Source organism: Symphalangus syndactylus, chromosome 1 (genome assembly GCF_028878055.3).
Source record: "Symphalangus syndactylus isolate Jambi chromosome 1, NHGRI_mSymSyn1-v2.1_pri, whole genome shotgun sequence".
NCBI classification, from domain to species: Eukaryota; Metazoa; Chordata; class Mammalia; order Primates; family Hylobatidae; genus Symphalangus; species Symphalangus syndactylus.
The window spans coordinates 103972932-103990000 of record NC_072423.2 but is presented as its reverse complement, the minus strand read 5'-3'; the positions used below and the strand labels follow the sequence as shown (position 1 = coordinate 103990000).

Below are 17069 nucleotides of genomic sequence, written 5' to 3'. Positions count from 1 at the left end.
AGCTAACTTTTGTATTTTCTTTGGTAGAGATGAGATTTTGCCAGGTGGCCCAGGTTGGTCTCAAACTCCTGGGCTCAGGCAATCCTCCCACTTTGGCCCCCAAAGTGTTGGGATTACAGGCATAAGCCACTGCACCCAGCCTTTTAAAAAATTATTCGTAGAGATGGAGTCTCGCTATGTTGACAGGATGGTCTCAAACTCCTAGGCTCAAGCGATCTTCCCACGTTGGCCTCCCAAAGTGCTGAGATTACAGGCATGAGCCACCAGGCCCAGCCAAAACTGAGAAATTTTAAAAATATTTATTCTTTTAAAAATAAACATATTACTTGTTAATCTAATTACCAGATTTTAATAAAAATTAACTATATTTTCAAAAAAACATGAGAGGAGTAACATCGTTCTATGTTTTGACTACTCTAATGTTTGGCTGCACAGAAGACAGCTGGATTCATACATCTGCTCCTGCAATCAAGCTGCTATGATTTGTTATTTTGGTCGACACATACAAAGAACATCTGTTTTGTATTTACGTCGTCAGTACCCTCTAGGCCTTGGGGACTCCTAGGGCTCCTCAGATCACACTTTGAGAACCACTCTTTCAGGCCACTCACCACTCCACCAAAGCTGTCATTCATACTAATACAAGCACGTTACTTCCTATTTCCTTCAAACCATCTCTGGCTCCTCTGGTTCAGAGTTAAGTCCAAACTCTACTCACAAAACCTCTCCCATCTGGCTAGTCATGCATGTCGAAACTCCATTACTATGCTCTTTAATACACCGAATACTCTGCCACTGCTGGGTACATATGGATGACTGAACCCATCCCGCTCATTCACGCCTTTGAGCCTCAGCCTTCCTCCTGCCTGAAGGACGCCTGTGCATCTTTTACAATCCAGTCCAAAGGTCATTTTCTCTAGGAAGCCTTCTCTGATTCACCCTTCCCTTAGAGTTTTCTCTTTTTATTTTTTAGGTATTCATTTTTTGAATAGGTAATATACAAATGCACAGGAATAAATTCCAAAAGGGTATAGGCACCATATGATGATGTCGACCTCTCTCACATCCCAGCCATCGCTTCCTTCTGCATTCTTCCAGACCAGCTCTAGACATAAATAAGCAAATCATCTATTTTACCCAATGCTAACACACTATAGGTACTGCTCTACACTTGCTTAACACTATATTTGGGAAAGCCTTCTGTGCTATGAAATAATCAATTTTTTTCAGTAGTTGCAAATTACATTTTTAAAATGTGCAATAACGTATTTATTTAAGTCCCCATTGACTGAGTATGTATGTAGTTTCCAATCTTCTGCTGCAGCAAATATCCTTCTACATAAACCAGCCTACACGCATAAGAGACTCTGTAGCATTAATATCCAGAAACAGAACTGTTGGGGTCAAGGGAATGTGTATTTGTAAGTTTGCTAAACATTGTCAATTGGCCCCATAAAGCCTGCTCTAATTTATACTCCTACTGGCCATGTAAAAAAGGTTCTGTTCCCCTCCTCAAACAGCATTATCCAACTTTCTAATTTCTGTCAATGTGGTAGGTGAGAAATGATACCCTGGTCAAGTTTAAATTGATATTTTTCTAATAAGATCAAATCTCTAGCGTTGTGCTGTCCAATATGGGAGCCACTAGGTACATGTGACTGTTTAAATTCACTTTTTTTTTTTGGAGATGGAGTCCCTCTCTGTTGCCAGGCTAGAGTGAAGTGGCACGATCTCGGCTCACTGCAACCTCAGTCTCCTGGGTTCAAGCATTTCTCCTGCCTCAGCCTCCCGAATAGCTGGGATTACAGGTGCCTGCCACCACGCCTGGCTGATTTTTGTATTTTTAGTAGAGATGGGGTTTCATCATGTTGGGCTGGCTGGTCTCAAACTCCTGATCTCGTGATCCGCCCACCTTGGCCTCCCAAAGTGCTGGGATTACAGGTGTGAGCCACCGTGACCAGTCCAATATGGGAGCCACTAGGTACATGTGACTGTTTAAATTCACATTTTAAATAATCAAAATTAAATAAAATTAAAAATGCAGCTCCTCAGCTGCACTAGTCACATTTAAAGTGCTCAATAGCCACCTGAGGCTAGTGGCCTCCATATGAGACGGAGCAGATAGAAAACATTTCTGTCGTCACAAGAAGCACTTACTGGTGCTCTGTGGATCTGCAGTGTCCGATGGCTACCGTGAGCCACGTGTGGTCACTGACATTGAAATGTGACTAGTCTGAATTGAGATGTGCTCTAAGTATACAATACTCACTGGATACTGAAGACTTGGTATGAAAAAGAGAATGTAAAACATCTTCTTAATAATTTTTATAGCTATGGCAGGTTGAAATGCTAGTATTTGGGCCAGGTGCAGTGGTTCACGCCTATAATCCTAGCACTTTGGGAGGCCGAGGCGAGTGGATCACCTGAGGTCAGGAGTTCGAGACCAGCCTGGCAAACATGGTGAAACCTCATTTCTACTAAAAATACAAAAATTAGCTGGGCGTGGTGGCAGGCCCCTGTAATCCCAGCTACTTGGAAGGCTGAGGTAGGAGAATCACTTGAACCTGGGAGGCAGAGGTTGCAGTGAGCCGAAATCACACTACTGTACTCCAGCCTGGGCGACAGAGCGAGACTCTGTTTCAAAAAAAAAAAAAAAGAGAAAGAAAGAAAGAAAGATACTGAGTTAAAATGTATTGTTAAAATTAATGTCATCTGCTTCTTTTTATTTACTTATTTTAATGTGGCTACTAGGAAACTTAAAATCACTATTGTGGCTGACATTCTACCTTTTTTTTTTTTTTTTTTTTTGAGATGGAGTTTCGCTTTTGTTGCCCAGGCTGGAGTGCAATGGCACGATCCTGGCTCACTGCAACCTCTGCCTCCTGGGTTCAAGTGATTCTCCTGCCTCAGCCTCCCGAATAGCTGGGATTACAGGCCTGCATCACCACGCCCAGCTAATTTTGTATTTTCAGTACAGACAGGGTTTCACCATGTTAGCTAGACTGGTCTTGATCTCCTGACCTCAGGTGATCCACCCGCCTCAGTCTCCTAAAGTGCTGAGATTACAGGTGTGAGCCACGGCGCCTGGCCAACATTCTACTTCTATTGGACAACACTGCTCCAGAGAGCACAACACTGTGGAGGCCCGGATTTTAGCATCTTTCTTTTTACATAGAAATAAATGCAGTTATTTGCTTATACACTGTTGGTGGGAGGGTAAACTAGTTCAACCATTATAGAAATCAGTGTGGCTATTCCTGAAAGACCTAAACAATAATAAAGACCTAAAAACAGAAATATCATTCGACCCAGCAATCCCATTACTGGGTATGTACCCAAAGGAATATAAATCATTCTATCATAATGACACATGCACATGTATGTTCATTGTAGCATTATTCACAATAGCAAAGACATGGAATCAACCTAGATGCCCATCAACGGCAGACTAAATAAAGAAAAAGTTGTACATATACACCATGGAATACTACGCAGACATAAAAAGAATGAGATCATGTATTTTGCAGGAACATGGATGAAGCTGGAGGCCATTATCCTGAGCAAACTAATGCAGGAACAGAAAACCAAATACTGTATGTTCTCACCTATAAGTGGGAGCTAAATGATGAGAACATGTGGACACACAGAGGGGAACAACACACACTGGGGCCTATCAGAGGGTGGAGGGTGGGAGGACAGGGAGGATCAGGAAGAATAACTAATGGGCACTGGACTTAATCCTTAGTGATGAAATAATCGATACAACAAACCCCCATGACACAAATTTACCTATAAAACAAACCCTGCATACGTACCCCTGAACTTAAAAGAACAAAAGAAGTACAGTTATCATTGCTATAAAGAAAAAGAGCTTCCTTACCCTTCCCTGCCCCATGCAGACAGGCTGGGCAACAAAAGGAGAAAGGGCTACAATGATCTTGATGACAAAGGATCAACCCTGCAACAAACCAGTACACTTCCCACCTGGGCGGCCACAGGCAGACACCAGTGACCCCGAGCGGGGACTGATTTCCTGGTGGCTGTTAAAACAATGCACCAGAGAACAAAGTGCCTTCAAAACTAAGAATAGAAGAACAGCTCCAAATAAGATTTCCAGGACTCTGCAGGAACAAATTCCTGCCTGGCTCTGTCCGTAATCCACCTTCCACCCACAGCTTGACCAGCCTCAGCACAAATGTCCCCATCTCCGCGTCCATATACACAGCTCTGGGCAAGAACTGAAGGACAGAGTGGAAATGGGGGATCCAGAGAAAGAGGTGAGGTGACAAGCACTTTGCCCTAAGGGGCTCACACCATAATGGTTCTGAAGTTGAGATGTGGAATATGTTTCTCTCATCCATGTCTTTGGCTTCAGATACGAGGGACAAGATAACTCAGTTTTGCAACGTGATCCATAAAACTGATACATCAGAATGGACCCTGTATTCTGAAAAGGTACTGAAGGAATGAGAACTAATTGTATCTGCTTGGGAGGAAATGTTAATTACAATAATAATATTATTATTATTAGCTGTATGCCTTTGGGTAAGGTTTGTAATCCAGTCTCAGTTTTATAATCCAGAAAATAAAGGGGTTGGATGCCATGTGTGGTGATTTCTGAAAGACCTTAAAACAGAAACATCATTTGACCCAGCAATCCCATTACTGGGTATATACCCAAAGCAATAGAAATCATTTTATCATAATGACACATGCACATGTATGTTCTATCTCATTCAGTTCAAAAATTCCCTGATGCTATGCACATGCAAATGAGGTAGCATCAACATTATCATCTTTATTCTCTCACTCAGTTAGAAAACACTCATTGGGCAGCTAATACGAGTCAGACCCTGGACCTGACACTGGCATACAAATACAGAAAAACACTGCTTCGCTTCTGGAGTAATTTCTTGAGAGACAGAAAGAAGGAGAAGGGAGAATGGATGGAGTGAAAAATCAGAGCAGAGTTCTTCACCAGGAGCCAGGGGGCCGTACGGACATTTTCACAACTATGTACAGTTTTCTAAAGAGAACACTCAAAGATACACCGTGAACTCAAGAAGGCAGAGGGCTAGCGATTTAGTGAAACTATGAGAGGCCAAGTACCATGTTAAATTCTTAGTATGTGTGGGTGCTTGAAGAGTTTGTGCCCAAAACAGTCCACAAAGTATGCATGGAAATATACACACAAGGCATTTGAACCTGTGCTTGGCTGGTGCAGAGCCTGCCTCTCTCCCCAGCATCAGGGATGGTCTCATGGCATGTGGCCTCTCCCTGCTGCCATGCCTCCATCAACTCTCCCTTTCTCATATCAGAAGATCACAAGCACTTAACAGCCTTGCACTTGTCTGACCTGAGCTTGCTGTATCTGCCCAAGAGGGCTGGGAAGATAAGATGAAATAATCCCTGTGAAATACTCATCACTAGTCAGCACTCAAGAGGTACCAGTAGATCATCATTCATCACGTATTCATTTAGGACCTAATACATGCCAGGCCTTGGGGTAGGCGTTCTCATCACCTTCATCACTTACTGTTACTACGTTTAACACCCCCCACCCCCAGCAACACGCAGAGTGCTTCACACAATATGCACTCAGTAAATGTGGGTTCAGTAAATAAATGGTGATGATCTTGGCGGTAGATCAATTTATTCTTCAGCAAGTATTTATGCCTTTCCCTGACCTCCATGGCTTGATCCTGTGAGGTGAAAGAGACAGTGTACCAACTCTGAGCCTACACCTTAAGAGACATCATGTGTTTCTGCTTGCTCCACAAGAGAAGAATATATACGTGAGTAGCACTGTCCAGAATGAACCCATGTAGGACAGACCACCCCAGCCAACCTGCACACTTATAAGCATCAGAGTAAATGTTTGTTATTGTTTGCCACTGAGTTTCAGGGTAGCTGTTACTCAGCAAAAGCTGACTGAGACGGTCTTCTTTACCCAACTCCAGAGGTTTCAGGCAGGGAGAGTGGCCCTGGCTTTTCTTACTTTTAAGATGGAGTTTCAGAAATTAGGTCATTTTGTGTGTGTCCCTCTCTCTCTCATTTTCTCTGGGCTGGTAATGTCCCATTCCAAGAAGAGAGCAGGGACTACAAAGACCCATATTTTGGCCACCTTGGCACCTGGCGCAGAATCCAGCACAAAGATGGTTCTCAGGCAGTGCCTGATTGATGGAAAGATGGGATGAGTACAGTCAAAATCACTAGAGGCAGCAACCTGGACCTCAGATGCTCAGAGCCACTGGTTCTGCGGTCCCCAAAGCATGGAAAGTGGACCCCACTGGTGATATAATATCATCTCAGACCATATGCAATAGACCTGTATATATTTATTATAATATGTTTTAGGAAACACATTTCCAACCTGTGATTTCAGGGCTATTACTGCTTAGGATGTGCCTAAGTCTAAAAAACAAACAAAAACAAACCAAAAAACCCAAACCTAAAAAGCCAAAAACAGAAACGAAAAAGAGATAATTTAAAGAAATACAGTAACTGAAAAATAATAGTACCGGTGGTATGTGGATATGAAAAATATGAGTGAAATTTGGCAAACACTGATCTATTTCAAGTCTCTTTTTCCTAAAAATCACAATCATAATCATAGAGAGCATTTTTGAGCACTAACAAGATATGCTGCTTGAAGCGCTTCGCAGATATTATTTTATAAATTCCTGATACCCTGTGAGGCAGGTACTATCAGCATCTTCATCCTGCAGGTGAAGGAACTGAGGCCCAGAGAGGTAAGGAACTTGCACAAGGTCACAGAGTAAGTGACAGTGAGGATTTGACTTCAGGCTGCAACCTCCAGGATCTCAGTCCTTGATGGCTACATCTCCACTGGTTCTGCTTGGAGAACCTAGTGCTGGGGAAGTTTAGCATTGCCCAGGGGTAACTGCAAAATCCAGAACTTGATCCTCAGATTCCTGACTCCTAGCCCAGTGCTCTCGTCCCTCCACGAGGAATGTGGTGGAGAGGACACCTGGGGTTTATGGCAGGGGCTGGGTGGGATCTGTGAGAAGAAAGGGAGAGAGGTGGTAAGCACTGCAAGGAAGACTTGGAAGGGAGAGATGGGGAAATAAGGATCTGTGATGGGTTATTTCAAAGCTGCCAAGCTGAGGCAGGTGCCCAAAGAATGCAGGGAAGCTAGAATATGGACAGAGATATTCAGAAAAAGAGGGCCGGCAGAGCAAGGGTTGGCACACAGGAGCTGCTTCCCAAGAGAACTGCCCACCCCGGCCAGTATCAGGAACGAGTTTCCCTAAGTGATATCCACTTTGTCTATATTTAGGTCCTAAAGCCACCCATTGTTTCTGTCCCGGTGAACAGCTGGGGTCACCACTCTGACTTTGCCTGCTCCGAGTCACACGTCTGAGTGTTCCATCAAGAGAGGCCTTTTTAGGATCTGGTTTGAATCAACTTCCCCTTCCATGCCTCCTACTTGGTGTCCTGGGCAAGCTGTAAAAACATGGCTAGAACAGCGGCTTTAAAATGCAGTCTCGACCTTCCATCGAATATGCTGCTTCCTTCCCTCCACAAAATCAAACTACGTCCATGTTTACCTCAGGACAAAGGTGCTTCGGAGTCCTGTTGTTGCTAAGCCCTTACACACTAAGGTCTGAGCTACTCCAGAGGCCGATGGTGGAGGATCACTTGAGCCCAGGAAGTCAAGGCTGCAGTGAGCTATGATTGTGCCACTGCACTCGAGCCTGGGTGACAGAGCAAGACCTTGTCTCCTTTAAAAAAAAAAAAAAAAAGTATGTCTAAACAATGTCAACAAAACAAAAAGACAACACAAAGAATGGGATAATATATTTGCATATAATATATCTGAAAAGAGATTAATATTCAGAATATGTAGAGAACTCCTAAAACTCAATAACAAAAAAAAAATAAGCAACCCAATTCAAAAGTGAGCAAAGGACTTGAACAGACGTTCCTGCAAAGAAGACATACAAATGGCCAATAATGCACACGAAAAGATGCTCGACATCACTAATAATCAGAGAAATTCAAATCAAAACTACAAGGTGATACCACTTCACACCTATTAGAATGGCTACTATTGAAAAAAAATCAAAATTAGGAGTGTTGGTGAGGATGTGGAGAAACTGGAACCCTTGTGCACTGTAGGTGGGAATATAAAATGGAATAGCCATTGTGGAAAACAGTATGGTGGTTCCTCAAAACATTAAAAATAGAATTACTGTATGTTCTAGCAATTCTACTTCTGGGTATATACTCAAAAAAACTGAAAGCAGGTGGTAGGAATATAAACTAGTACAACTACTATGGAAAACAGTGTGGAGATTCCTTAAAGAACTAAAAGTAGAACTACCATTTGATTCAGCAATCCCACTACTGGGTATCTACCCAGAGGAAAAGAAGTCATTATACGAAAAAGATACCTGCACATGCATGTTTATAGCAACACAATTCGCAATTGCAAAATCATGGAATACCCATCAATCAAGGAGTGGATAAATAAACTGTGGTATATTTATACAATGGAATACTACTCGGCCATAAAAAGGAATGAACTAATGGCATTGCAGCAACCTGGATGAGACTGGAGACTATTATTCTAAGTGAAGTCACTCAGGAATGGAAAACCAAACATCGTTATGATCTCACTGATATGTGGGAGTTAAGCTATGAGGACGCAAAGGCACAAGAATGATATAATGGACTTTGGGGACTTGAGGGGAAGGGTGAGAGGGGAGTGAGGGATAAAAGACTACAAATAGGTTGCAGTGCATACTGCTTGGATGATGAGTGCAACAAAATTTCACAAATCACTACTAAAGAACTTACTCATGTAACCAAATACTAGCTACTAGCTGTACCCCAATAACTTATGGGAAAAAAATTGAAAGCAGGGTCTTAAGAGATATTTGTACACTCATGTTCATAGCAGCATTATTCACAACAGCTAAAACACAAAAGCAACCTAAGCCCCATCCGAGGATGAATGGATAAGCAAAATGTGGTATGTCACCGTTTAACAATATTAATTGACAAGAAAAACTGTTTAACGTGGGGCATGCAGTAAACAGCTCTCAAATCTTTCAGCCTTGTAATACAGAGAGTAGTTTTCAATCACTATTAGAGGTAATAATGAAATGCAAAATATGTACTACATATAATTATGCAACAGTGTCGTATATTCACAGAGAAATTGAGTATTTGTTTCTCTGTTACCTTCAGAGCTCCATACACTATTACCACCATATACAATAATGGAATATTCTTAAAGGAAGGGAATTCTGACACATGTTACAACATGAATGAATCCAGGGGACATTATGCTAAGTGAAATAAGCCAGTCAAAAAAAGACAAATACTGTTTGACTCTACTTATATGAGATACTTAGAATAATCAAAATCACAGAGACAGAAAGTAGAATGGTGGTTGCCAGGGGATGGGGGAGGGAAGAACGGAGAGTTACTGTTTAACGGGTATAGAGTTTCAGTTTTGCAAAGTGAAAAGAGTTCTGGAGATGGATGGTGGTGATGCTTGCACAACATTATGAATGTATTTAATACCACAAAACTATATACTTAAAATAGTCAAGATGGTAAATTATGTGTTATATGTATTTTACCACAATAAAAAATTGAAAAAAATTAATATGTTTAGAATGGTCATACACAAGAGCTGGAATTAGGGTTACAGAAATCAGTCCCAGGAACATAGTTCTCATGAGAAGAATAGAAAAAGCAATGGGCATTGCCTTTAAAAAACAGTTTTGGCAGGCCAGGTGCAGTGGCTCATGCCTCTAACCCCAGCACATTGGGAGGCTGAAGCTTGAGCTGAAGGAGGATTGCTTGAGCTCAGAGTTTAAGATGAGCCTGAGCAACATAGTGAGACCCACGTCTCCACAAAAAAAAATGAAATAATTAGCAGGGCATGGTGGTGTATGCCTGTAGTCCCAGCTACTCGGGAGGCTGAGGCAAGAGGACTGCTTGAGCCCGGGCGGTCAAGGTTGCAGTGAGCCGTGATTGCACCACTATATTCCAGCATGGATGACAGGGCAAGATTCTGTCTCAAAAAACAAAAACAAACAAACAAATAAGGAACAGTTTTGGCTTATCCAAAACTTTAACAACTACCTCCACAAAAAACAAATAAATAAAAGGGATAGGGAAAGTAACCTTCAGAGCTCCTAACCATTCTTCAACCCATGGAAACATAACATTTCCAGACACTCTTTCCAAAATAACCCAAACCAAACAACGATATTCTTAATGAGAATGGTATCGTCTGAGTCTCCACTGATAATATCTGACTTCATTCTCCCAATAATAAACAGACTCAAAACACCAGGATCACTTTAGGGAAACCTACAAAACAGTTGCTCCAAGCAGCATGAACTTCTAAAACTGAGTTTTGCCATCTTCCAATCCAAAGAAAAAGAGAAGATCTTGGAAATCCACTTTGTCATTAAATCGCAACAACAAAACAGAAGGTGGATGCATCCTTCTTTTCCCTCTTTTCCTTCCCATTAATTAAAACCATTCTCTTACAAAAATTAAAACAGTAGCATTGCACAGCAGAGCGTGAAAAGCCCTTCCCTTTGTTCCCCTCCAATCACATATGCTAAAGGAGGCCCTGACAGCTATGCATGCCACTCAGCTCACCCTCGCAACCAAGCAAAGCCATCTGCCGTCTTAAACACTGCCACACGGTGCTCTTCTGATTCATACTAAAGTGAGGCGGGAATCTGGCTCCATCATCCCAGGTGCTTTTAACAGCAGCTCCCTGATCAGTGTCTTGGAAGGTAAAAAGAACACTGCGTCCTCCCACACCTCAGATCCTGGCACCACCCCACCGGGCTCGGGTGGGAGTTGAGAGCCGGCCCATCCCAGGCTCAGCAGCAGGGGGCTTACCTGCGCACGGACGAAGAGGCAGCACCACACCATGGGGCGCTCTGACCTCATCCACCCGGACTTGCCGGCTCCTAGCTGCAGTGGAGCACTGTGCACAGGATTCGCTGAACAGGGCTGAGCATAGTTTCCCTGAAGGAACTCCTCCCTGCCACTTGGGCTGCATGACAGGAAGTGACAGGGGCCATCAGTTACAAGTGTCAGAGGCTGAGAGCCGCACCAGTCAAGAGTTCCCCACCTCTCCTACTACTGCTGCTTTTGCAGAGCACTCTTTGGGCATTCAAAGGTACACCAGAAGTTCAGTTTCTGACTGACAATCCCCAGCCTGTAAGAGACAAACAGTGCTCACTGGGTCCCCACCAAAAGCAATGTAAAGCATCCCATCGGCTGCAGCAGCTGTGCTGCCTGGAGCTTTGCAGACCCAAACACCGGGGTGAAATAGAAAAGAAAGCATCACTAGGAGAAGGGACACAGGAGGAGAGCTTTGGGTCTTCAGAGAGGAATCAATGATCTACTTGAACTTTCCCCAAGAATCAGTAGCCCTGCCCGGGATACAGAGTCCACGCTGAGTCGCAGTTCAAAAGCAACTACACACCCATCCGTTTCTTTTTGTCTTATGCAAATCTGGCATCTTCTCTTCAGAGCCCTTTCAAAATAGCTGCTTCTGGAAACCTCCCTTTCAACTTTTGTCATGGATAACAAGAGGTCTTCCTGCTCAGAGCTATTATGGAAATAATTCATGGCTGACATTTCTTGTTTTATGAAGTGGAGATCTCACCAGAATGAACGTCTTGCTCCAGTTCCTTGCCTTACAAAAAACCCAGACCTCTTGGGTGAGGTAGACTGTCTCACAGGAAACTACAAGGTTTCAGATTGAAAACTATGCCTGGCTCACTCCTTCCCCACAAACAAACCAGCACTCTCACCCTCCTTGCACATTGGCAGAGGGTCTCACACTCAAGGAGACATAACTCCAGTGTAGTTCTCAATTATTTATTTATTTCTTTTTTTATATATATATATATATTTTTTTAATTTATTATACTTTAGGTTTTAGGGTACATGTGCACAATGTGCAGGTTTGTTACATATGTATCCATGTGCCATGTTGATTTCCTGCACCCATTAACTCGTCATTTAGCATTAGGTATATCTCCTAATGCTGTCCCTCCCCCCTCCCCCCACCCCACAACAGTCCCCGGAATGTGATGTTCCCCTTCCTGTGTCCATGAGTTCTCATTGTTCAATTCCCACCTATGAGTGAGAACATGCAGTGTTTGGTTTTTTTGTCCTTGCGATAGTTTACTGAGAATGATAGTTTCCAGTTTCATCCATGTCCCTACAAAGGACACGAACTCATTTTTTATGGCTGCATAGTATTCCATGGTGTATATGTGCCACATTTTCTTAATCCAGTCTATCGTTGTTGGACATTTGGGTTGGTTCCAACTCTTTGCTATTGTGAATAGTGCCGCAATAAACATACGTGTGCATGTGTCTTTATAGCAGCATGATTTATAGACCTTTGGGTTTACACTGTTGGTGGGACTGTAAACTAGTTCAACCATTGTGGAAGTCAGTGTGGCGATTCCTCAGGGATCTAGAACTAGAAATACCATTTGACCCAGCCATCCCATTACTGGGTATATATTTATTTCTTTTAGTTATCTAATGGGGTAGTATTTGACTAGCAAAAATCTTCCTAATTACAAATTTTAGCTGTTAAGATTTAGCCCAGGGTTTCCTGGGGCCTTCTTACAAATGCATGGATTTTTAAGAGCCTTCCTTTGTCTCAAGCCTGAGCAAAGTCTGGGGACCCAGCAAAGACAGCAGGTTCATTTGAACAACAAGCTTCTGGTCTAACAGAAGGAGATTAAATCCAAGACTTTTATGAGAAAGCAGGCTCTCTCCATTCACGTTGCCAGGAATTTGCAAAAAGTGCCGAGGGGTCCAGGAAATAAGTGAGCTTGGCAAATGCATTTTTCATGGGGACAAAGTCTGAGAAGGGTTCTCAGAGCAAGAGACACACAGGCAGCGTTCTGACGGGTGTTCTAGGTGAAGAACTGGCAAACTCAACAGCAAGGCAGTGCAGAACTACAGGGTATTTTGGAAGAAACCAAGTACTTTAATAGGTCTGGAGGCTGATCTGACAGGCTTGGGTCTTGCTTCAAAAAGTGTGAGGGAATCACATCTGCTTAGAGAAAGGAGGAAGTGAAATCGACTGTAAAAAGGCTTATGCCTTTCAGGCAAGCATCTGGGTCACCATGGAGCTAGCACCTGTAAGCACTCAGTAATGAGTGTCAGATCGAATGGCAGTGTCCACCGAGAGATGGGTTTCAGATTGTCCTTGGGATTCCCTATTTCCTAAAGCCTGACTCCCCACAAAGCAAGCTGGTTAAGTGGTGGCTGGTGGAGAGGTAAGGGCAGGTATTCCTAAGGCCTCTTGTTCCAGCTTCCTACACAGGAAGGGTCCTGAATTTGAACAAGCCTGTAAACTTGAGATTAGCTAGCTTTGGGGACAATTCAGCTGATGAAGAAAGACAGTACCCTCTCTTGGAGGATTTTCTGACAAGCCACATCAAGGAGTCCCAGCAGCCAAGGCCAGCCTCACCCCAGTAAGGATTCATTGGAAATGTGAGATGACCAGGGCATTCTATGTTTTATTTCTTTGGGGAGGAGGAAGGGAACATTCACATGAACAAATCCTAGAATGATTCAACCTAACTTCCGGCTGCTGACTGAATGGGAAAGAAGAACTGAAACCCGTGGGCTGCAGCACTTCGTGTAAGAGGTGAAACTTGAGGGGCTCCAGGGCAGGTAGCAGTGGAGCAGGGAGGGGCACAGAGAGGGCCAACAGATGCCCTGGCAGGGGAAAGAGATGCAGCCTGCAAAAAGGAAGCAAGAACAGGGCATGGCCATCTCCTCTGATGCCCTTGCTCTGACCAGAAGCAAGAACTCCTGGATGGAAATGGGTCCATGAAGAAGGCACTTCGAGAGGAGAATTTCAATAGTAAGAGGCTCTGATCCACAAGGTCCACTTTCATTTTGAGCTTTATAATGGGATATCAAAAGGAACAGGAGTTTTCTCTATGGCATCTAGGATACTACCAAGTATTCAAACATGTTTATGTATTGGTTTTCACATTTTAATAGTAACATAGCATCACTGTCACACATTCAAACCACACAGAAGTATATAAAAAGTGAGTCTTCCCAAAGGCCCTACTTTTTTTTCTATCCCGATCCCATTTGCTGGACGCACTGGTGTTAAAAAGCCAGATGTAGACAGAGGTTCATAAACCCAAATGGATTTAGGACCAGCGGTCAGGTACCTGAAAGACAAGGCCAGGTGGTCCCTGGGGAACCACAGAGAGCTTTTGTCTTAGGCCAGTTCCAGCTTTTCGGGTTCCTAATGGGTTAATGGTCCAAGGTGAGCAGACATTCTAATTTTTTCAATAGAAGCCTGAAATTCAGGGTTTTATGTAAAATGTCTCAATTTGTAAGTGCTGGCAACTATTCATCACCGTAAGAAGTACTGTACGGGCCACATAACACAGTTGCTGGCTACATTTGGCCCAGGGGCCACCAGTTTGCACCCTCTGGTGGTAATCCTTCCAGACATTTCCTTCTGTCTAAAAACATGAGTTGCTGGGTGTAACATCTTATTTTTTTTCAAAAATAGAATGATAACATTGTTCTACCACTTGCTCCTTTTTTCATTTAACATCCAGGGTATCTTTCCCTGTCACGCACATTTTTGACCTCTTACTGCAGAGCATGCTATGGTATGGAAGGAAATTAACTCATTTAGCCACCTGCCCTGTGGACATTTAGCAAATACAAAAGATACACTTGAAATGTCACTTCTCATTGTCCATTCCTCTTACCTCTGCCAATGTTGATAACTCATGATGAAAGTGCACCTGTGTGCGGATATTAACATATAATACAGCCACAATTACTGAAACCACAGTGACTAAGGATTTTTTATGTTTTAATATGAGTGCTTACCATGTATTTTCCCATGTGATCCTCACAACAGTCCCAAAGTAGGCCTTATTATTATCTTTCTTTTTGCAGATTTAAAAAAAACTGAGACTCAAAAAGGTGGTGTACGCCTACCCATGGCACGTGGCCTAGAGGTGGTCAGGAGTGGGGCCCAGCAAGCTTACTTCAGAGCTCCTGCTACAAGCATACAGCCCTCAGAAGAGACAGCCAGAAACCTGCTCTGGGATATTCAAGAATCTGACATATTAGAGCACAAACCACTAGAGAAGGATCGCTAACAATGGGACAATTCACTTGCCTCTTGGAATGAAAAGCCTCATTTTAAAGCCCTTCTTCATACTCATCCAACAAAATTCTACATAGATTGGAGAGAAATGTTAAAAGGGGGGAAAAAACCTACAAAATTCTGGGGGCGTAGGTTCTCAGGGTATGGTATTTTTCTTTCAGTATATAGAGTTGAATCATATGTTTATACACAGGAAACTACCTACAAGGTGCCTACGATGCAAAGATGAACCCTGTTTTCCCACAGCTGGTTAAATAACCAAACTGGTAACAACTCCTCTTATTGGGCTCTAAAGAGATTAGCACCAAAACTGGGACCTAACTAAGATGTCACCGAAACTGTCATGGTATCACTAGAACCAGAACCATGTTTCCTGTGTTCTTGTTCGATATATCTGAGGGTATTTTCTGTTGAGAAGTTCCAAGCAATTTCCTTACCAAAGATATTATAAGGAACATACGCGTCTGGGTTGTGAGAATTTCATTTACATAAAATAAAATATTTAGATTTTAGCAGAATTACTTCTTCATTAAAAGTTGGCAAGCAACGGTGATTCTTTCCATTTGAACTTTATCCTGGTTCCTTAATGTCTTTCTTATTTGTACTTAACAAGCCAGAAATTTCACAAAATCTTACAGTTGGAAAGGGAATTTCAAGGTCTTTAAACATATCCCATTTGATACTTCAAATTTTAAAATTCCACAAACTGAATTTAAAAATAGGTAGTAAAAAAATCTCATGGCCCAGGCCAGGCGCAGTGGCTCACACCTGTAATCCCAGCACTTTGGGAGGCTGAGGCGGGCGGATCACGAGGTCAGGAGATCAAGACCATCCTGGCTAACATGGTGAAACCCTGTCTCTACTAAAGATACAAAAAAAAAAATTAGCCAGGCATGGTGGCAGGCACCTGTAGTCCCAGCTACTTGGGAGGCTGAGGCAGGAGAATGACGTGAACCCGGGAGGCAGAGCTTGCAATGAGCCGAGATCGTGCCACTGCACTCCAGCCTGGGTGACAGAGCGAGACTCCGTCTCAAAAAAAAAAAAAAAAAAAAAAAATCTCATGGCCCAGTGCGGTGGCTCACACCTGTAATCCCAGTGGTTAGGGAGGCAGAGACATGGGGATGGCTTGAGCCCAGGAGTTCAAGACCTGCCTGGACAACATAGTGAGACCCTATTCTCCATAAAAAGAAAAAAAAAGACCAAAAAAAAAAAAAAAAGATTGGAAAAAATCTCAGATGGGATGGTAGCCGTGACCAAATTAAAATAATATATTGCACACTGGCTTAACCAAGGTTCCAACATCATAAGATTATTATTTCTCAGATCTTAAGTTTCTAAGGCTGTTGTCAAATTTAGGTAAGACTAAGGAAAAACAAAATTTGGGTATTACTAGGTTATCAGGGAGGCAATAAAGCACAGCAAGCCAGTGAGAAATAAAAAGAACATCAAATTAGAGCCTGGGAGTTGCTCACAGTCATGCACTTTTATCGAATGTCTTTATCTACTCCTCAAAGCTGGAAGGGTGGTTAATCCAAGTAAAACCTGAATGACTCCTCCGCCTGCTTCACCATAAACTCTAGACGAATGGAGCAGGGGTGTCCAGACACTTTCCCAGGCCAAGGCCTATTGGACTCAGGGTGGTTCAACTCAAGAGACTGTGAACATTTGAAAATGTTGATGCTCTTGGAGAGCCCTGCTTAGTATCCCAGCTCAACAAGATTATAAAATGATGAGAAGAATGTGGGAGCAGACCTGGCTGCTCAAGGTCAAGAATGAATAAATAGAAAAGTCTTCATCTATGGTTTCAACACAGCAACTAAAAATAAATGATGCTGGAACATGGAAGTCTCAACGATTGCTAGTCATGGCTAATCTTGAG

At 42.8% G+C, this 17069-nt stretch overlaps 1 protein-coding gene across 6 annotated transcripts in view; it reads right to left on the bottom strand.

Moving 5' to 3' along the window:
* ARHGEF3 (Rho guanine nucleotide exchange factor 3) overlaps window positions 1–17069 on the bottom strand; it is a 361980-nt gene that overhangs the window by 181070 nt on the left and 163841 nt on the right. The window contains exon 1 of one of the 6 annotated variants that reach the window (XM_055273328.2): window positions 10900–11487. The exons of the other annotated variants lie outside the window; for them this stretch is intronic. Coding sequence (XP_055129303.2) covers window positions 10900–10950 — 51 coding nt within the window. The 5' untranslated portion in view covers window positions 10951–11487. Of the gene's footprint in view, window positions 1–10899; window positions 11488–17069 lie in introns of those variants that run through there. 6 annotated transcript variants of the gene reach the window in all.